We start from the raw sequence: 16,830 nt of genomic DNA on the forward strand, positions 1-16,830 counted from the left end.
AGTTAAGTGTTGCAAATGGCAGTGGAGGCTGATTGGCAATTGTTAGCAGCTGGTGCTTGTTGAGTTGCTAGGGAGCTGAGTTCAAGGCAACTAGTTAAGTGTTATACTACATGACCAAAAGTATGTGGACATCTACTCAGCTACTCAAACATCTCATTCCAAAATCCTGGACATTAATATGAAGTTGGTCTCCCCTTTTCTGCAATAATAGCCTCCACTCTTCTGGGAAGGCTTCCACTAGATGTTGGAACATTGCTGCGGGGTCTTGCTTCCATTCAGCCACAAGAGCGTTAGTGAGGTAGGGCACTGATATTGGCAAATTAGGCATGGCTCGCAGTCGGCGTTCCAATTCATCCCAAAGGCGTTCGATGAGGTTGAGGTAAGGGCTCTGTGCAGGCCAGTCAATTTCTTCCACACTGATCTTGACAAACCATTTCTGTATGGACCTCGCTTTGTGCACAGGACATTGTCATGCTGAAACCAGAAAGGGCCTTCCCCAAACTGTTGCCACAAAGTTGGAAGCACAGAATCGTCTAGAATGTCATCGTATGCTGTAGCGTTAATATTTCCCTTCACTGGAACTAAGGCGCCTAGCCCGAACAATGAACAACAGTCCCAGACCATTATTCCCCCTCCACCAAACTTTACAGTTGGCACTATGCATTCAGGCAGGTAGCATTCTCCTGTCATCTGCCTAACCCAGATTCATCCGTCGTACTGCCAGATGGTGAAGTGTGAATCATCACTCCAGAGAACGCATTTCTTCTGAACCAGAGTCCAATGGCGGCGAAATTTACATCACTCCAACCAACGCTTGTCCACCTTTACATTTACCACTAGCCCAGTAATCACTCCTTTCAATGGTACCCTGTTACTAAGAGCAAAGCAAGAAACCGATCTTGCCCCGAGTTGTGTGACACGGAGCGCCCACTCCTTTTTGGACGGAAGAAACATGCAAATATCGCAAGCCCACTACAGGTTTCCTTCACTGACTCAACTGCACCCAACTCCTTTCCCACCCACCCTGAAATCCCAAATGGATCTACTAAATGGCAAGGATTCACTTTCTCCCAAAATGTCACTCCTACTGGACCAGATTCTTCTTTATGTCAATCGATGAAAGGCTTAGGCTCCAAGCTCTTCACCACACGTTCCACTTTGCATAACTCGCCCTCACTCAATTCCATTTCACCTCCATTACTCAACCTGGTGCACTGCTCACTCTTCTTCGCCCCCCGTCCCTCTTTCTATCACCATCTTCATCAAATTCAACCTCAACCTCTGCATTCCTCATTCTCTTCAACGCCTTCTTCCTCTTTTTCCTCTTCCCTTCCTCACAGCTGAAACAGAAGACTGTCTCCTGCAGCTTAGGTAGAGCCAGTAGGTCCCCACACTCATAACAGAAGACTGTCTCCTGCAGCTTAGGTAGAGCCAGTTAGAATCCCTACAACTCCATAACGAGAAGACTGTCTCCTGCCACGCTTAGGTAGGAGCCAGTAGGTCCCAACTCGAGCTCTAACAGAAGAGACTGTCTCCTGCAGCTTATGGTAGAGGCAGTAGGTCCCCCACACTCATAACAGAAGACTGTCTCCTGCAGCTTTAGGGGTAGAGACCAGTAGAGTCCCTACACTCATAACAGAAGACTGTCTCCCTGCACTTAGGTAGAGCCAGTCTGGTCCCCACACTCATAACAGAAGACTGTCTCCGGCAGCTAGTAGAGGCAGTAGGTCCCCACACTCATAACAGAAGACTGTCCCTGCAGCCTTAGGTAGGAGGCAGTAGGTCCCACACTCAATAACAGAAGACTGTCTCCTGCAGTCAGGTAGAGCAGTAGGTCCCCACACTCATTAACAGGAAACTGTTCCTGCTGCTTAGAGTAGTTTAGGCAGGAGTAGGATCCCACACTCATAACAGAAGACTGTCTCCTGCAGTTCAGGTAGAGGCAGTAGGTCCCCACACTCATAACAGAAGTTCCTGTGGTTCCCGCTTGTCTCTGTAGCCTTTTTCCACACGACCGTCCCCACAAAATCTTCTCCCCGTATTGAAACGAAGAGGAAAACCCATCGTTTTTACCACCCCTGCACATCCACTCTGTACTAGTACCCTGTGTATATAGCCAAGTTATCATTACTCATTTTGTATTTATTCCTCGTGTTATTATATTTCTATTATTTTTCTCTCTGCATTGTTGGGAAGGACCAGTAAGTAAGTCTACACCTTTTGTTTACGGAGCATGTGACAAATAAAATGTGATTTGATCTCCCACACATAGAGCTAATTGCAAAAGAGAGAAATAGTAATGGCGTATTTTTGTAGGCACTAACTCCGCCATGGTTTGTTGGACAAAGCCTATGAGAAAAATGAAAAAGTTTTTTTGAGTTTAGGGATGAACGCCCAACATAAGGTCTGTGGTAAACACAGGTTTAGGAGATCGTATACGTTTTGTCCTATGACATAATCTTCATCAGCTAACGTCACTTTTTGTGAATTTTGAAGAATATATGTAATAATAAAAATAGATCAATCATAAAGGCTTCATCATTCATAAAGTTCATGTTAACCAACTGCTATTATCTCGTAACACAAAATATAAGAGCCTGTGCTAACCTCAGAATTGATTTGAGGGGTTTATTCCTAAACTCTATTCTTTCCCATTCTTTTTATCCATAGGGATGGCTGAACTAACCAGATGTTATTTTTTGAGGGGTTGTAGGACTGCAAAAAGCTCTGTAGCCATCTATCTATCTGACCAATATCAAAAAAGAGGCTACTGTCCCTTTAAATCCTCCCCCGTATTATTCCTGGAGTAAGCGGTTTGCCATTAAAAAAAAGAGCGAGAAAGAAGGAGAAAAACACACTCCCGCTAAAACACACACTGACAAACACAAACACAAGTGTAAAAGAAGAGACCGAGTGGATTCGTACTGTTCTCTGGATTTAGTGGTTGGGGGGAAGAAGTTTCTTTCCCCAAAGCCAAACTGTTGTATTAGATTTGCAGACTCACAGAGACGATGCCTTTCTTTTGCCTAGTCTCAAAAACCGCTCAGTGGATTTGATTGCCGCTCAGATTATTTTCTGCAAATGATTCCAACGGGAGGGATTGAGAGACTGAGCCAGAGGATGCTCTCACAGGTCATAAGGATTCTATATGTCTTGTCTTTTTGCTTTTTTCAAGGAGGCTTTATCAGGTAAGAAAGACAGAATTGCATTGCTTGTGGGTTATCTTTCACTGGGCAACAGAGTGGATTTAAAGCATTTTTATTTTTTATTTTTTTACATTTCATATAATCCTTTACCGAGATTATATCACTATCTATCTGATTATTGTGGTTAAATTTTGCTTTGAGTATGCAGAGGAATAAAAGGTGAAGTTAAAATCAATTGATCTTGAGACTAACCGGACATTGATTGCTACCAGATTTTTGTATATTTGGACATTGGCAAACACATTCTAATATAGAATATTTGAGCCCTAGATCCTTTGTTTAAAAATGCATTAAAAGTTATCTTGACAGCTCAGTCAAAAATAGAGGCAAGATGTTGACCAGTAACAATCGATTTATAACGGAGGGTAAATAACTAGCAACAAAAGAGACATGCAAACAATGGATTATTCACAGCACTGTCTCCTTATGTGCAAGTAACAGGTTTGTATGATTCTACCTGGCATGTTACCCTTGTATTAACACAATATGATGCAAAATACCTCTATCTCACCCACACCTAAACAGAAGAGAGAGAGAAGATAAGATAACCTGTATTGACTTAAACTACCTGTAGAGCATCCAGCTGAACTTGTATTATACGTAGTGGATACATGTATATTGTAACCATTATATAACAGTCACCATAACCTGGTAACCTCACCATCAACTGTACCTACTAAACATTTTTTTTTTTATAGCAAATGCCTTCTTTCGAAAAATCTGTCCTGATGAGATTTCAGAAATGGAGTGATGAAATGAGTGTGCCTGGCACGTTTACAATGCTTGATTTAATTATCATAGGAAAACAGTGGAATGCTGCTGTCTCATTTCTGTTTAGACAAGGTGTCTGGGTTGACAGACACGAGAGAGACGCTCACTCTATTTCTCTCTCGGTCGCACTCTCTCTCCCTCTTCCCTGCTTTCTGTATATACATTTTTTGCTTCCTATCTTCCTTTCTCACTCTCTCTCTTGGTCAGTCTTTCTCTCTATCTCTCCTCTCCCTATATATATATATATATATATATTATAATTATATATATATATTATATATATATATATATACAGCTGAAGTCGGAAGTTTACATACACTTAGGTTGTGGAGTCATTAACTTGTTTTTCAACCACACCACAAATTTCTTGTTAACAAACTATAGTTTGGCAAGTCGGTTACGACAGTACTTTGTGCATGACACAAGTACATTTTCCAACAATTGTTTATAGACGGTTATTTTACTTAAATTCACTGTATCACAATTCCAGTGGGTCAGAAGTTTACATACACTAAGTTGACTGTGCCTTTAAACAGCTTGGAAATTCCAGAAAATGATGTCATGGCTTTAGAAGCTTCTGATAGGCTAATTGACATCATTTGAGTCAATTGGAGGCATACCTGTGGATGTATTTCAAGGCCTACCTTCAATCTCAGTGCCTCTTTGCTTGACATCATGGGAAAATCAAAAGAAATCAGCCAAGACCTCAGAAAAAAATTGTAGACCTCCACAAGCCTGGTTCATCTTTGGGAGCAATTTACAAATGCCTGAAGGTACCACGTTCATCTGTACAAACAATAGTACGCAAGTATAAACACCATGGGACCATGCAGCAGTCATACCACTCAGGAAGGAGACGTGTTCTGTCTCCTAGAGATTAACGTACTTTGGTGCGAAATGTGCAAATCAATCCCAGAACAATATTAAAGGACCTTGTGAAGATGCTGGAGGAAACAGATACAAAAGTATCTATATTCACAGTAAAACAAGTCCTATATCGACATAACCTGAAAGGCCGCTCAGCAAGGAAGAAGCCACTGCTCCAGAACCGCAATAAAAAAGCCCAACTACGGTTTGCAACTGCACATGGGAACAAAGATCATACTTTTTGGAGAAATGTCCTCTGGTCTGATGAAACAAAAATAGAACTGTTTTGCCATAATGACCATCGTTATGTTTGGATGAGAAAAGGGGGAGGCTTGCAAGCCGAAGAACACCGTCCCAACCATGAAGCACGGGGGTGGCAGCCTCATGTTGTGGGTGTGCTTTGCTGCAGGAGGGACTGGTGCACTTCACAAAATAGATGGCATATTGAGGTAGGAAAATGTATGTGGATATATTGAAGCAACATCTCAAGACATCAGTCAGGAAGTTAAAACTTCGTGGCAAATGGGTCTTCCAAATGGACAATGACCCCAAGCATACTTCCAAGTTGTGGCAAAATGGCTTAAGGACAACAAAGTCAAGATATTGGAGTGGCCATCACAAAGCCCTGACCTCAATCCCATATGAAATGTGTGGGCAGAACTGAAAAAGCGTGTGCGAGCAAGGAGGCCTACAAACCTGACTCAGTTACACCAGCTCTGTCAGGAGGTGGTCCAAAATTCACCCAACTTATTGTGGGAAGCTTGTGGAAGGCTACCCAAAACGTTTGACCCAAGTTAAACAATTTAAAGGCAGTGCTACCAAATACTCATTGAGTGTATGTTAACTTCTGACTCACTGGGAATGTGATGAAAGAAATAAAAGCTGAAAGAAATAATTCTCTCTACTATTATTCTGACTTGTCACATTCTTAAAATACAGTGGTGATCCTAACTGACCTAAAACAGGGAATTATTACTCAGATTAAATGTCAGGAATTGTGAAAAACTTTAAATGTATGAGTAATAAATGAGTTTAAATGTATTTGGCTAAGGTGTATGTAAACTTCTGACTTCAACTGTGTGTGTGTGTTGTGTGTGTGTGTGTGTGTGTGTGGTGTGTGTGTGTGTGTGTGTGTGTTGTGTGTGTGTGTGTGTATATATATCTCACTCACTACCAGTCAAATGTTTTAGAACACCTACTCATTCAAGAGTTTCTCTTTATTTTTACTATTTTCTACATTGTACAATAATAATGAAGACATCAAAATGATGAAATAACACATATGGAATCATGTAGTAACCAAAAAAGTATTAAACAAATCCAAATATATTTTAGATTTGAGTTTCTTCAAATAGCCACCCTTTGCCTTGATGACAGCTTTGCATACTCTTGGCATTCTCTCAACCAGCTTCATGAAGTAGTCACCTGGAATGCATTTCAATTTTACAGGTGTGCCTTGTTAAAGGTTAATTTGTGGAATTTCTTTCTAAATGCGTTTGAGCCATCAGTTTTGTTGTGATAAGGTGGGGGGGTATACAGAAGATTGCCCTATTTGCTAAAATACCAAGTCCATACTATGGCAAGAACAGCTCAAGAAAGCAAAGAGAAATGACAGTTCATCATTACTTTAAGACATGAAGGTCAGTCAATTGAAGAAACGTTGAACGTTTCTTCAATTGTAGTCGCAAAAATCATCAAGCGCTATGGTGAAACTGGATCCCACAGGAATGGAAGACCCAGAGTTACCTCTGATGCAGAGGATAAGTTCATTAGAGTTACCAGCCTCAGAAATAGCAAATAAATGCTTCACAAAGTTCAAGTAACAGACACACTTCAACATCAACTGTTCAGAGGAGACTGTGTGAATCAGGCCTTTATGGTCGAATTGCTGCAAAGAAACCACTACTAAAGGACCCCAATAAGAAGAAGACTTGCTTGAGCCAAGAACCACGAGCAATGGACATTAGACAGGTGGAAATGTGTCCTTTGGTCTGGAGTCCAAATGTGAGACGCAGTGTGGGTGAACGGATCTCCACATGTGTAATTCCCACCGTAAAGCATGGAGGAGGAGGTGTTATGGTGCTTTTCTGGTGACACTGTCTATGATTTATTTAAGGCATGCTTAACCAGCATGGCTACCACAGTATTCTGCTCCCCTGTCGTGTGTGTCTACCGGTCCAAAGTGTTTCTACCGAGAGTTTTCTTCTATATTCTTTGTAGCTGTTTACAGACCACCACCGACTGAGGCTGGCACTAAGCTAGCATTGAATGAGCTGTATTCCGCCATAAACAAACAAGTAAACGCTCACCCAGAGGTGGCGCTCTTAGTAGCCTGGGACTTGAATGCAGCGAAACTTAAATCAGTTTTACCAAATTTCTATCAGCATGTTAAATGTGCAACCAGACGGAAAAGAACTCTGGATCACATATACTCCACACACAGAGATGCATACACAGCTCTCCCTCGCCCTCCCATTTGGCAAATCTGACCACAATTCCATCCTCCTGATTCCTGCTTACAGGCAAACAAAGTGACTAGATCAATAAAAAGTGGTCAGATGAAGCAGATGCTAAGCTACAGGACTGTTTTGCTAGCACAGAGTGGAATATGTTCCCGGATTCCTCCAATGGCAGTGAGGAGTACACCACATCTGTCATTGGCTTCATCAATAAGTGCATCGACGACGTCGTCCCCACAGTGACCATACCAGAAGCCATGGATTACAGGCAGCATCCGCACTGAGCTAAAGGCTAGAGCTGCCGCTTTCAAGGAGCGGGACTCTAACCCGGAAGCTTATAAGAAATCCCGCTATGCCCTCCGACGAACCGTCAAGCAGGCAAAGCATCAATACAGGACTAAGATCAAATCGTACTACATCTGTCTGACACTCGTCGGATGTGGCAGGGCCTGCAAACCATTACAGACTACAAAGGGAAGCACAGCCGAGAGCTGCCCAGTGACACGAGCCTACCGGACAAGCTAAACTACGTCAATGCTTGCTTCGAGGCAAGCAACACTGAAACATGCATAAGAGCACCAGCTGTACCGGACGACTGTGTGATCACTCTCTCCGCTGTCGATGTAAGACCTTTTAGACAGGTCAACATTCACAAGGCCGCAGAGCCAGACGGATTACCAGGACGTGGTCAGCGCATGCTCGGAGTACAACTAGCAAATGTCTTCACTGACATTTTTAACCTCTCCCTGTCCGAGTCTGTAATACCAACATGTTTTAAGCAGACCACTGTAGTCCCTGTGCCCAAGAACACTAAGGTAACCTGCCTAAATGACTACCGACCCGTAGGACTCACGTCTGTAACCATGAAGTGCTTTGAAATGCTGGTCATGGCTTACATCAACACCATCATCCCAGAAACCCTAGAACCACTCCAATTTGCTTACCGCCCCAACAGATCTACAGATGATGCAGTCTCTATTGCACTCCACACTGCCCTTTCCCACCTGGACAAAAGGAACACCTATGTGAGAATGCTTTTCATTAACTACAGCGCAGCGTTCAACACCATAGTGCCCTCAAAGCTCATCAATAAGCTAAGGACCCTGGACTTAACACCTCCCTCTGCAACTGGATCCTGGACTTCCTGATGTGCCGCCCCCCAGGTGGTAAGTGTAGGTAACAACACATCCGCCACACTGATCCTCAACACAGGGGCCCCTCAGGGGTGCGTGCTCAGCCCCCTACTGTACTCCCTCATGACTGCACTGCCAGGCACGACTCCAACACCATCAAATTTGCAGATGACATAACAGTGGTAGCCCTGATCACCGACAACGACAAGACGGCCTATAGGGAGGAGGTCAGAGACCTGGCCGTGTGGTGCCAGGACACCAACCTCTCCCTCAACGTGGTCAAGACAACGGAGATGATTGTGGACTACAGGAAAAAAAGGACAGAGCACGCCCCCATTCTCATCGACGGGGCTGCAGTGAAGCAGGTTGAGAGCTTCAAGTTCCTTGGTGTCCACATCACCAACAAACTAACATGGTCCAAGCACACCATGACAGTCGTGAAGCGGGCACGACAAAACCTATTCCCCCTCATGAGACTGAAAAGATTTGGCATGGGTCCTCAGATCCTCAAAAGGTTCTACAGCTGCACCATCGAGAGCATCCTGACTGGTTGCATCACTGTCTGATATGGCAACTGCTCGGCCTCCGACCACAATCCACTACAGAGGGTAGTGTGAACGGCCCAGTACATCACTGGGGCCAAGCTTCCGGCCATCCAGGACCTCTATACCAGGCGGAAGGCCCTAAAAAAAGACTCCAGCCACCCTAGTCATAGACTGTTCTCTCTGCTACCGCACGGCAAGCGGTACCGGAGCCGAGGTCCAAGTCTAGGTCCAAGAGGCTTCTAAACCGCTTCTACCCCCAAGCCATAAGACTCCTGAACATCAAGTCAAATGGATACCCAGACTATTCACATTCCCCCCCCCCCCCCRCTCTCTACACCACTGCCGTCCTCTCACTGTCAACAGCGTTTATTTTCAGCAAAATTAATGTGTAAATATTTGTATGAACATAAGATTCAACAACAGACAACCTGAACAGGTTCCACAGCCGTGACTAACAGAAATTGAATAATGTGTCCCTGAACAAAGGGGGGGTCAAAATCAAAAGTAACAGTCAGTATCTGGTGTGGCCACCAGCTGCATTAAGTACTGCAGTGCATCTCCTCCTCATGGACTGCGCCAGATTTGCCCGTTCTTGCTGTGAGGTGTTACCCCACTCTTCCACCAAGGCATCTGCAATTTCCCGGACATTTCTGGGGGGAATGGCCCTAGCCCTCACCCTCCGATCCAGCACTTCCCAGACGTGCTCAATGGGATTGAGATCCGGGCTCTTCGCTGGCCATGGCAGAACACTGACATTCCTGTCTTGCTGGAAATCACGCACAGAACGAGTAGTATAGCTGGTGGCATTGTCATGCTGGAGAGTCATGTCCGGATGAGCCCTCAGGAAGGGTACCACACGAGGGAGGATGATGTCTTCCCTGGAAGGCACAGTGTTGAGATTGCCTGTAATGACAACAAGCTCAGTCCGATGATGCTATGACACACCGCCCCAAACCATGACGGACCCTCCACATCCAAATCGATCCCGCTCCAGAGGACAGGCCTCGGTGTAACACTCATTCCTTCGACGATAAACTCTTGTCCATCCTTCACCCCTGGTGAGACAAAACCGCAACTTTTCAGTGAAGAGCACTTTTTGCCCGTCCTGTTTCGTCCGGCGATGGTGGGTTTGCGCACGTAGGCGACATTGTTGCCGGTGATGTCTGGTGAGGACCTGCCTTACAACAGTCCTTCATGCCCTCAGGCCAGCCTCTCTCAGCCTATTGTGGACAATCTAAACACTGATGGAGGGATTGTGCGTTCCTGGTGTAACTCGGACAGTTGTTGTTGCCATCCTGTACCTGTCCCACAGGTGTGATGTCCGGATGTACCGATCCTGTGCAGGTGTTGTTACACGTGGTCTGCCACTGCGAGGACGATCAGCTGTCCGTCCTGTCTCCCTGTAGCTCTCTTAGGCGTCTCACAGTACGGACATTGCAATTTATTGCGTTGGCCACATCTGCAGTCCTCATGCCTCCTTGCAGCATGCCTAAGGCACCTTCACGCAGATGAGCAGGGACCCTGGGCATCTTTCTTTTGGTGTTTTTCAGAGTCAGTAGAAAGGCCTCTTTAGTGTCTTAAGTTTTCATAACTGTGACCTTAATTGCCTACCGTCTGTAAGTTGTTCGTGTCTTAACGACCGTTCCACAGGTGCAAGTTCATTTATTGTTTATGGTTCATTGAACAAGCATGGGGAACAGTGTTTAAACCCTTTACAATGAAGATCTGTGAAGTTATTTGGATTTTTACGAATTATCTTTGAAAGACAGGGTCCTGAAAAAGGGATGTTTCTTTTTTTGCTGAGTTTACATGAGTCCATATGTTATTTATTCGTTTTGATGTCTTCACTATTATTCTACAATGTAGAAAATAGTATAAAAAAAAATTAAGAAAAACCTTTTTGAATGAGTGGAGTGTGTGTGTGTGTCCGCCTCTCGCGCTCTTTCGCGCTCTTTTTATATATATATATATATATATATCATCATACACACCTCTCCTCTCCCTCTTATCTTTTTGCTGTATCTATCGGAAACTTTTGCAGTGAACGCTTTCCCTATTTCATGCCCTGTCAAACCCAGGTGTGAGCAGGAGAGGGAATTAAGATCTGCATAATCCCATCGCCAGGTTCCACACCCGGTGAACCTTGGGGCTGGAGAGAGCAGCCCTTTAGCCTTGGGGAGCAGGGGAACTGACAGCACCACCTCAGAGAAATCAGCCCTCCAACCAGGCAGGGAGAGAGTGAAGAGGAGAGCGCAGGGCCCAGAAGTGGTTAGACAGAGGACAGAGGGTGTGGAGGAGATGGGAGGAATAGAGAGACGTAGAAAGAGAATGGGGTGTAGAGTAGGATAGAGGTGGACTAGGAATAGGGAACATCTGGTTTGGTGGACGGGAGGGGGCAAAATATAGCAAGAAATAAGAGGGAGGGAGAGGGAATGACACAGTCCCCTGTGGGGATGGAGAATGAGTGACCTGTGGCTGGGTAACATGGTTGGTTTCTTAGGGACTAACAAGCCAGGACATCGAGCAGGGCTCAGTAAATTACACGCTTTGTAATCAGTCATTGTAGTGGAGACTCCGTGTGTGTAATTTAGGTCTGTGTGTGTTCACTACACTGCTAACCCAATGTGTGGATAAAGACAGACACCGGCATCTACAGCCGTAAAATGGCATAGACCCTGCTCCCAGTGCTATTTGGTTAGTGAAGGGACCCAGACTGAGTCAGAGCTGAGCTGGTTGGTGTTCATTATGCATCATAAAACATGCGTGAACATGACCCTGATCTCAGAGCACCTCCCGATCAGTAACTGCTGTGTAGCCGGGCCTGCAGGGTTGTGATTAGCAGGCACGCTAAACGTGAGTCTGCTCTGGCCTACTCAGACACTACAATATCTCAGTGTCTGTCTTCCGTGCTGAACTGACCCATCTCATCAAATGCCCCAGGGAGGGACGACAGGGAACACAAACGAGGACTTTAATTTATTAAATATGTACTCAACACTGGATAGTCAACTTCGAGATTGTTTCTGAAAATGGGTTAGTGGTCATAATTATGTAAATAAGCAAGGGATTGGGTTGAACGTGGTCGAGTGGGTGGAACTAGGGCTGTGGCGGTCATGAAATTTTGTCAGTCGGTGATTGTCATGCAAATAACTTCCGGCCTCACTGTAATTGACCGCTAATTAACATAAGCACGTTTAGCATCTCCGGTTTCCACGCATAGTCTACAAGCCAATGATTCAGGTCTTTGGAACATCTACATTTTAAAAAGTCTAATAAATCCATTTAATATAGCCTACTAGGCTTCAGTGGGATCCAGATTGTCATCCTGAGATATTCAGTTATACCGGCACTGAACACAAGGGTACTATTTTTGAAACCCCCCTAAGCCTTTAATCTGAATGTTAGCAATGCCAACAAGTACATATAAAATGCTATAGAGAATGCTAACGAGCACGAGCAAACATTTTTATACAGTCTCTGACTTAAACTGTTTTCAGGACAGACATGCCAGCTCATAAAGTTATACAAGTCAATAAAAAATGCTACTCACAGTTTGTTGCAAAACAAATATTAGACAGCAAGGCTCTTGATCCAGGAGGGAGTTCTCTGTTACCGGCAAGTGAAGCTTGATATTGAAGAAGCTAAACACTTAGCTAATTAGCAAACCAAATTCACAACTGCATAGCATTTTCAGCACCTTTTTAGACAGTTAACTTAATAGTTATAAGATATCTAGCTGGCAAACATTTAGTTGTGAATTCCATACTGTAACTAGATCACCTGGTGCGTGCTGTACAACAGTGAGTGACTCCCAAGGCTCCGGTCTTTCGTTAGCCTCGTACGAACCATCCTGATCTGGCGAGCTCACATTCTGTTTCACTATACGGATACACAATGTGAGCTCACGAGATCAGAATGGTTCATACGAGGCTAGTCTCTCGTCATTATGTGCTTTTAAACATAAACCACGTCACTGAGTACTACCGGTAAGCTTCATAATGGAAAAATTATGCGATGGGTGAAATGAAGAACACTATCTTACATATCAACTAACATGTTGCACAAGTTGACTGCAGGTATTTACTTAAGTACCAACAAATATTCAAATGTATTAAAAAAATATCAAAGAAATTGTTTCTATTGACGGTATTGTAATACCATCCTGTGGCTATTTCCATATACGGTGCACCACCCAAGCCTAGCTTGTATGACATCAATGGGGTATTTTATTATAATCCCCAACGTCTCATCTTTCCTTTCAGAACAGATCGACTCCTCTCGATTTACAGCATTTCCCTCACTCAGACAAGCGCCAAATCCTATAGCATACACCATCAAAATAAATCCATTATTTATTTTAGGCAGGTGTAAAGAAACATTATCATGAGGAGAAATTGTAGCCTATTTCAGAGGAACAGAATAGCATATTTTGAGTCATCCTGATCTGGCTATGCCATATGTCTGTGGGCTGCATTAGTTCATTTAGCAGGCAAGATTTACTTATAATTCCTGTGGCATTATTTTATAGTAGGAACAATAGAATTGAACCGAATAAAATAGAAAGGATATTTTCCACAAACGATTTCCAAGGGAGTGCGCACATGTGGCTATTGTGTTGAGCGGTTAGCAAAGAAACGGGTTCTCTGAGTTATTTATGCAACTTTAGTTGTGATACAAATGTTAGGCTATATGTTTTAATTCTAATACATTTTAAGGCTGCATGATAGAACTCAAAGTATTATTTGAAAAAAGTTGCATGAAAGGTAAGAGCTCTACTGTTTCTTGCTCATGCGGAACACACTTCATCAATCTCTTATTCACCATTTGACAAGCACTTGATAATATTCTTACCCATCAGACTATTCTCAATTTAATCTGGTGTTTTATATATGGCCTAATCATGTATGTGTGGAATGGTTATTTTTATTAAGAATGGCCCATAAAATAGCCTGCACTTGAATAGCAAATGGAGATTATGTGCGGTAGGCTACACCGTTTGTAAAGCAAGTGAATGTGCTTAATTTAAAGATTTGAGCAATAAATATAGCAGCACGAGAGAACTGGGATCATCTTTTTAAAGTGGCCAGTCAAAACTATTTTCAAACGTGATTGCGTTATGACTGGGCTTATAAGAACACGTTTCACTAAGCTCTGTAGACTATGGGCTCTCCACCCATGTTCCAGGAGTCCTAGGCCTATAGGGTACCGTACTTTGAGTTATTTGGCCACTTAAGTTGTGATACAAACTTTATCAAAACATATAGGCCTATGGGCTAGAATGCATGATGCATGCGACTGATTTGAAAAAGTAGGCAAAACATTTCTTTAGTAGACTGCACACCCTGGGCATCATTCACAAGTGATACTATTCTCACCCATCAGACTATTTTGCCTTTACATATACTAAACAATAGATGTGTGAATTTAGTATTGACTTAGAACGGATCAGTGTCATGTAATTAATCGCTTGAATAGCTAATGAAGGACACTTTCCCGCAGTTCATTTTCATGACAGCCAGGTTGTCAGGACCCGGTGCGAGAAACAGTCACTAATAATGGGCAGAACCCAGAAGATGAGGCAGACACAGCAGTACTAGAGATGGTGGTTTAATAAAAAATAGATATCTTCCAAAATACAAAGAAAATCCACAAAGTGGTKAAAACAGCAAGGGAAAAAACAAACCTCAAAAGACCAATCCAAAAATACACGAGAACAAAACCAGAGAACCTCTGGAAAATCCAACAAGAGAAAAATGATCACAAAGGCTGGGGCTGGGTGCTAACATACAAACACTGAGCAAGGAACTGTGGAACACACAGGGTTTAAATACTAACAAGGGAATGACTTACAGGTGCAAACAATAATTAGGGCAAGAAAAACAAAAGGTACAAAAAAAGGTGCAAGGGGGACATCTAGTGAACAAAACCTGAACAGTCCTGGCCAAAACCTGACACAGGTAGGTTGCTCCTGTTGTAAAGTGAAGCGATGTGCTTAATATTAGGAAAGTTGCGAAATAAATATAGTAGGCCTAAGCTATAGAAAGCTAATGGGATCCTCTTTTTAATAGTCATCAAAACTCTGTTTTCTCACACGATAGCATAGCCTATAGAATTGTTGCGCAACATGGGCTTATAGGAACTCTTATTTCATTCTATGCATCAACCAGCTATGAGGAGCTGGATCTCGCTGTGCAATATTCTGCTCTCATGAAGTGTTTGATTTGATTTTTGATTTCCTTTCCATTGATGTCAGAGTGATTAGAGGGACAATAGAGCGCTAAGTACCGGCCATTAGCGACTGGTTGTTAGCAAGTTTGGTAGGCTACGAATGATAAAATCAAATTCTATTTGTCACATGCGCCTAATACAACAGGACCTTATAGTGAAAGGCCATAACCAACAATGCAGTTTTAAGAAAAATACAAAAAAATGAAGTAAGTAACAAATTAATTAAAAAGCAGCAGTAAAATAACAAAAGCGAGGCTATATACAGGGGGTACCGTTTAGAGTCAATGTGGGGGGGCACCGGTTAGTCAAGGTATTATGTACATGTAGGTAGAGTGACTATGCATAGATATTAAACAGAGTAGCAGCAGCGTAAAAGAGGGGGGATGCAAATAGTCTGGGTAGCCATTTGATTAAATGTTCAGGAGTCTTATTGCTTGGGTAGAAGCTGTTTAGAAGCCTCTTGGACCTAGACTTGGCGCTCTGGTACCGCTTGCCATGCGGTAGCAGAGAGAACAGTCTTTGACTAGGGTGGCTTCCTCTGACACCGCCTGGTATAGAGGTCCTGGATGGCAAGAAGCTTGGACCCATTGATGTACTGGGCCGTACGCACTACCCTTTGTAGTACCTTGCAGCCAGAGGCCGAGCAGTTGCCATACCAGGCAGTGATGCAACCAGTCAGGATGCTCTCGATGGTGTAGCTGTAGAACCTTTTGATGATCTGAGGACCCATGCCAAATCTTTTCCGTCTCCTGAGGGGGAATAGGCGTTGTCATGCCCTCTTCACAACTGTCTTGGTGTGCTTGGACCATGTTAGTTTGTTGGTGATGTGGACACCAAGGAACTTGAAGCTCTCAACCTGCTCCACTACAGCCCCGTCGATGAGAATGGGGGCGTGCTCGGTCCTCCTTTTCCTGTAGTCCACAATCATCTCCTTTGTCTTGATCACTTTGAGGGAGAGGTTGTTGTCCTGGCACCACACGGCTAGGTCTCTGACCTCCTCCCTATAGGCTGTCTTGTCGTTGTCGGTGATCAGGCCTACCACTGTTGTCATCGGTCAAACTTGATGATGGTGTTGGAGTCGTACCTGGCCGTGCAATCATGAGTGAACAGGAAGTACAGGAGGGGACTGAGCACGCACCCCTGAGGGGCCCCCGTGGTGAGGATCAGAGTGGCAGATGTGTTGTTACCTACCCTTACCACCTGGGGGGGGCGGCCCGTCAGCAAGTCTAGGATCCAGTTGCAGAGGGAGGTGTTTAGTCCCAGTGTCCTTTGCTTATTGATGAGCTTTGAGGGCACTATGGTATTGAACACTGAGCTGTAGTCAATGAATAGCATTCTCACATAGGTGTTCCTTTCCTTTTGTCCAGGTGTGGAGTGCAATAGAGATTGCATCTGTTGGGGTGGTATGCAAATTGGAGTGGGTCTAGGGTTTCTGGGATGATGGTGTTGATATGAGCCATGACCAGCCTTTCAAAGCACTTCATGGCTACAGACGTGAGTGCTACGGGTCGGTAGTCATCAGAGCGCAGTTTTGGAGAAGCCTAGTTACATGGAATTTGACTGTGGTCATGGCTCTTGACTGGCCGTAATACGGTCACTGTAAGAGCCCTAGGTGGAATGC

The 16,830-nt window shown here is 43.9% G+C and overlaps 1 protein-coding gene across 4 annotated transcripts in view; it reads left to right on the forward strand.

Moving 5' to 3' along the window:
* Positions 1-2,844: 2,844 nt before the first annotated feature.
* LOC111965883 (glycine receptor subunit alpha-4-like) overlaps positions 2,845-16,830 on the forward strand; it is an 83,525-nt gene continuing 69,539 nt past the window's right edge. For all 4 annotated transcript variants that reach the window (XM_023990280.2, XM_023990282.2, XM_023990281.2 and 1 more), the window contains exon 1: positions 2,845-3,188. In XM_023990280.2, coding sequence (XP_023846048.1) covers positions 3,082-3,188 — 107 coding nt within the window. In that variant the 5' untranslated portion in view covers positions 2,845-3,081. The remainder of the gene's footprint in view (positions 3,189-16,830) is intronic.

Source organism: Salvelinus sp. IW2-2015, linkage group LG6.2 (genome assembly GCF_002910315.2).
Source record: "Salvelinus sp. IW2-2015 linkage group LG6.2, ASM291031v2, whole genome shotgun sequence".
In the NCBI taxonomy this organism is placed as follows: domain Eukaryota; kingdom Metazoa; phylum Chordata; class Actinopteri; order Salmoniformes; family Salmonidae; genus Salvelinus; species Salvelinus sp. IW2-2015.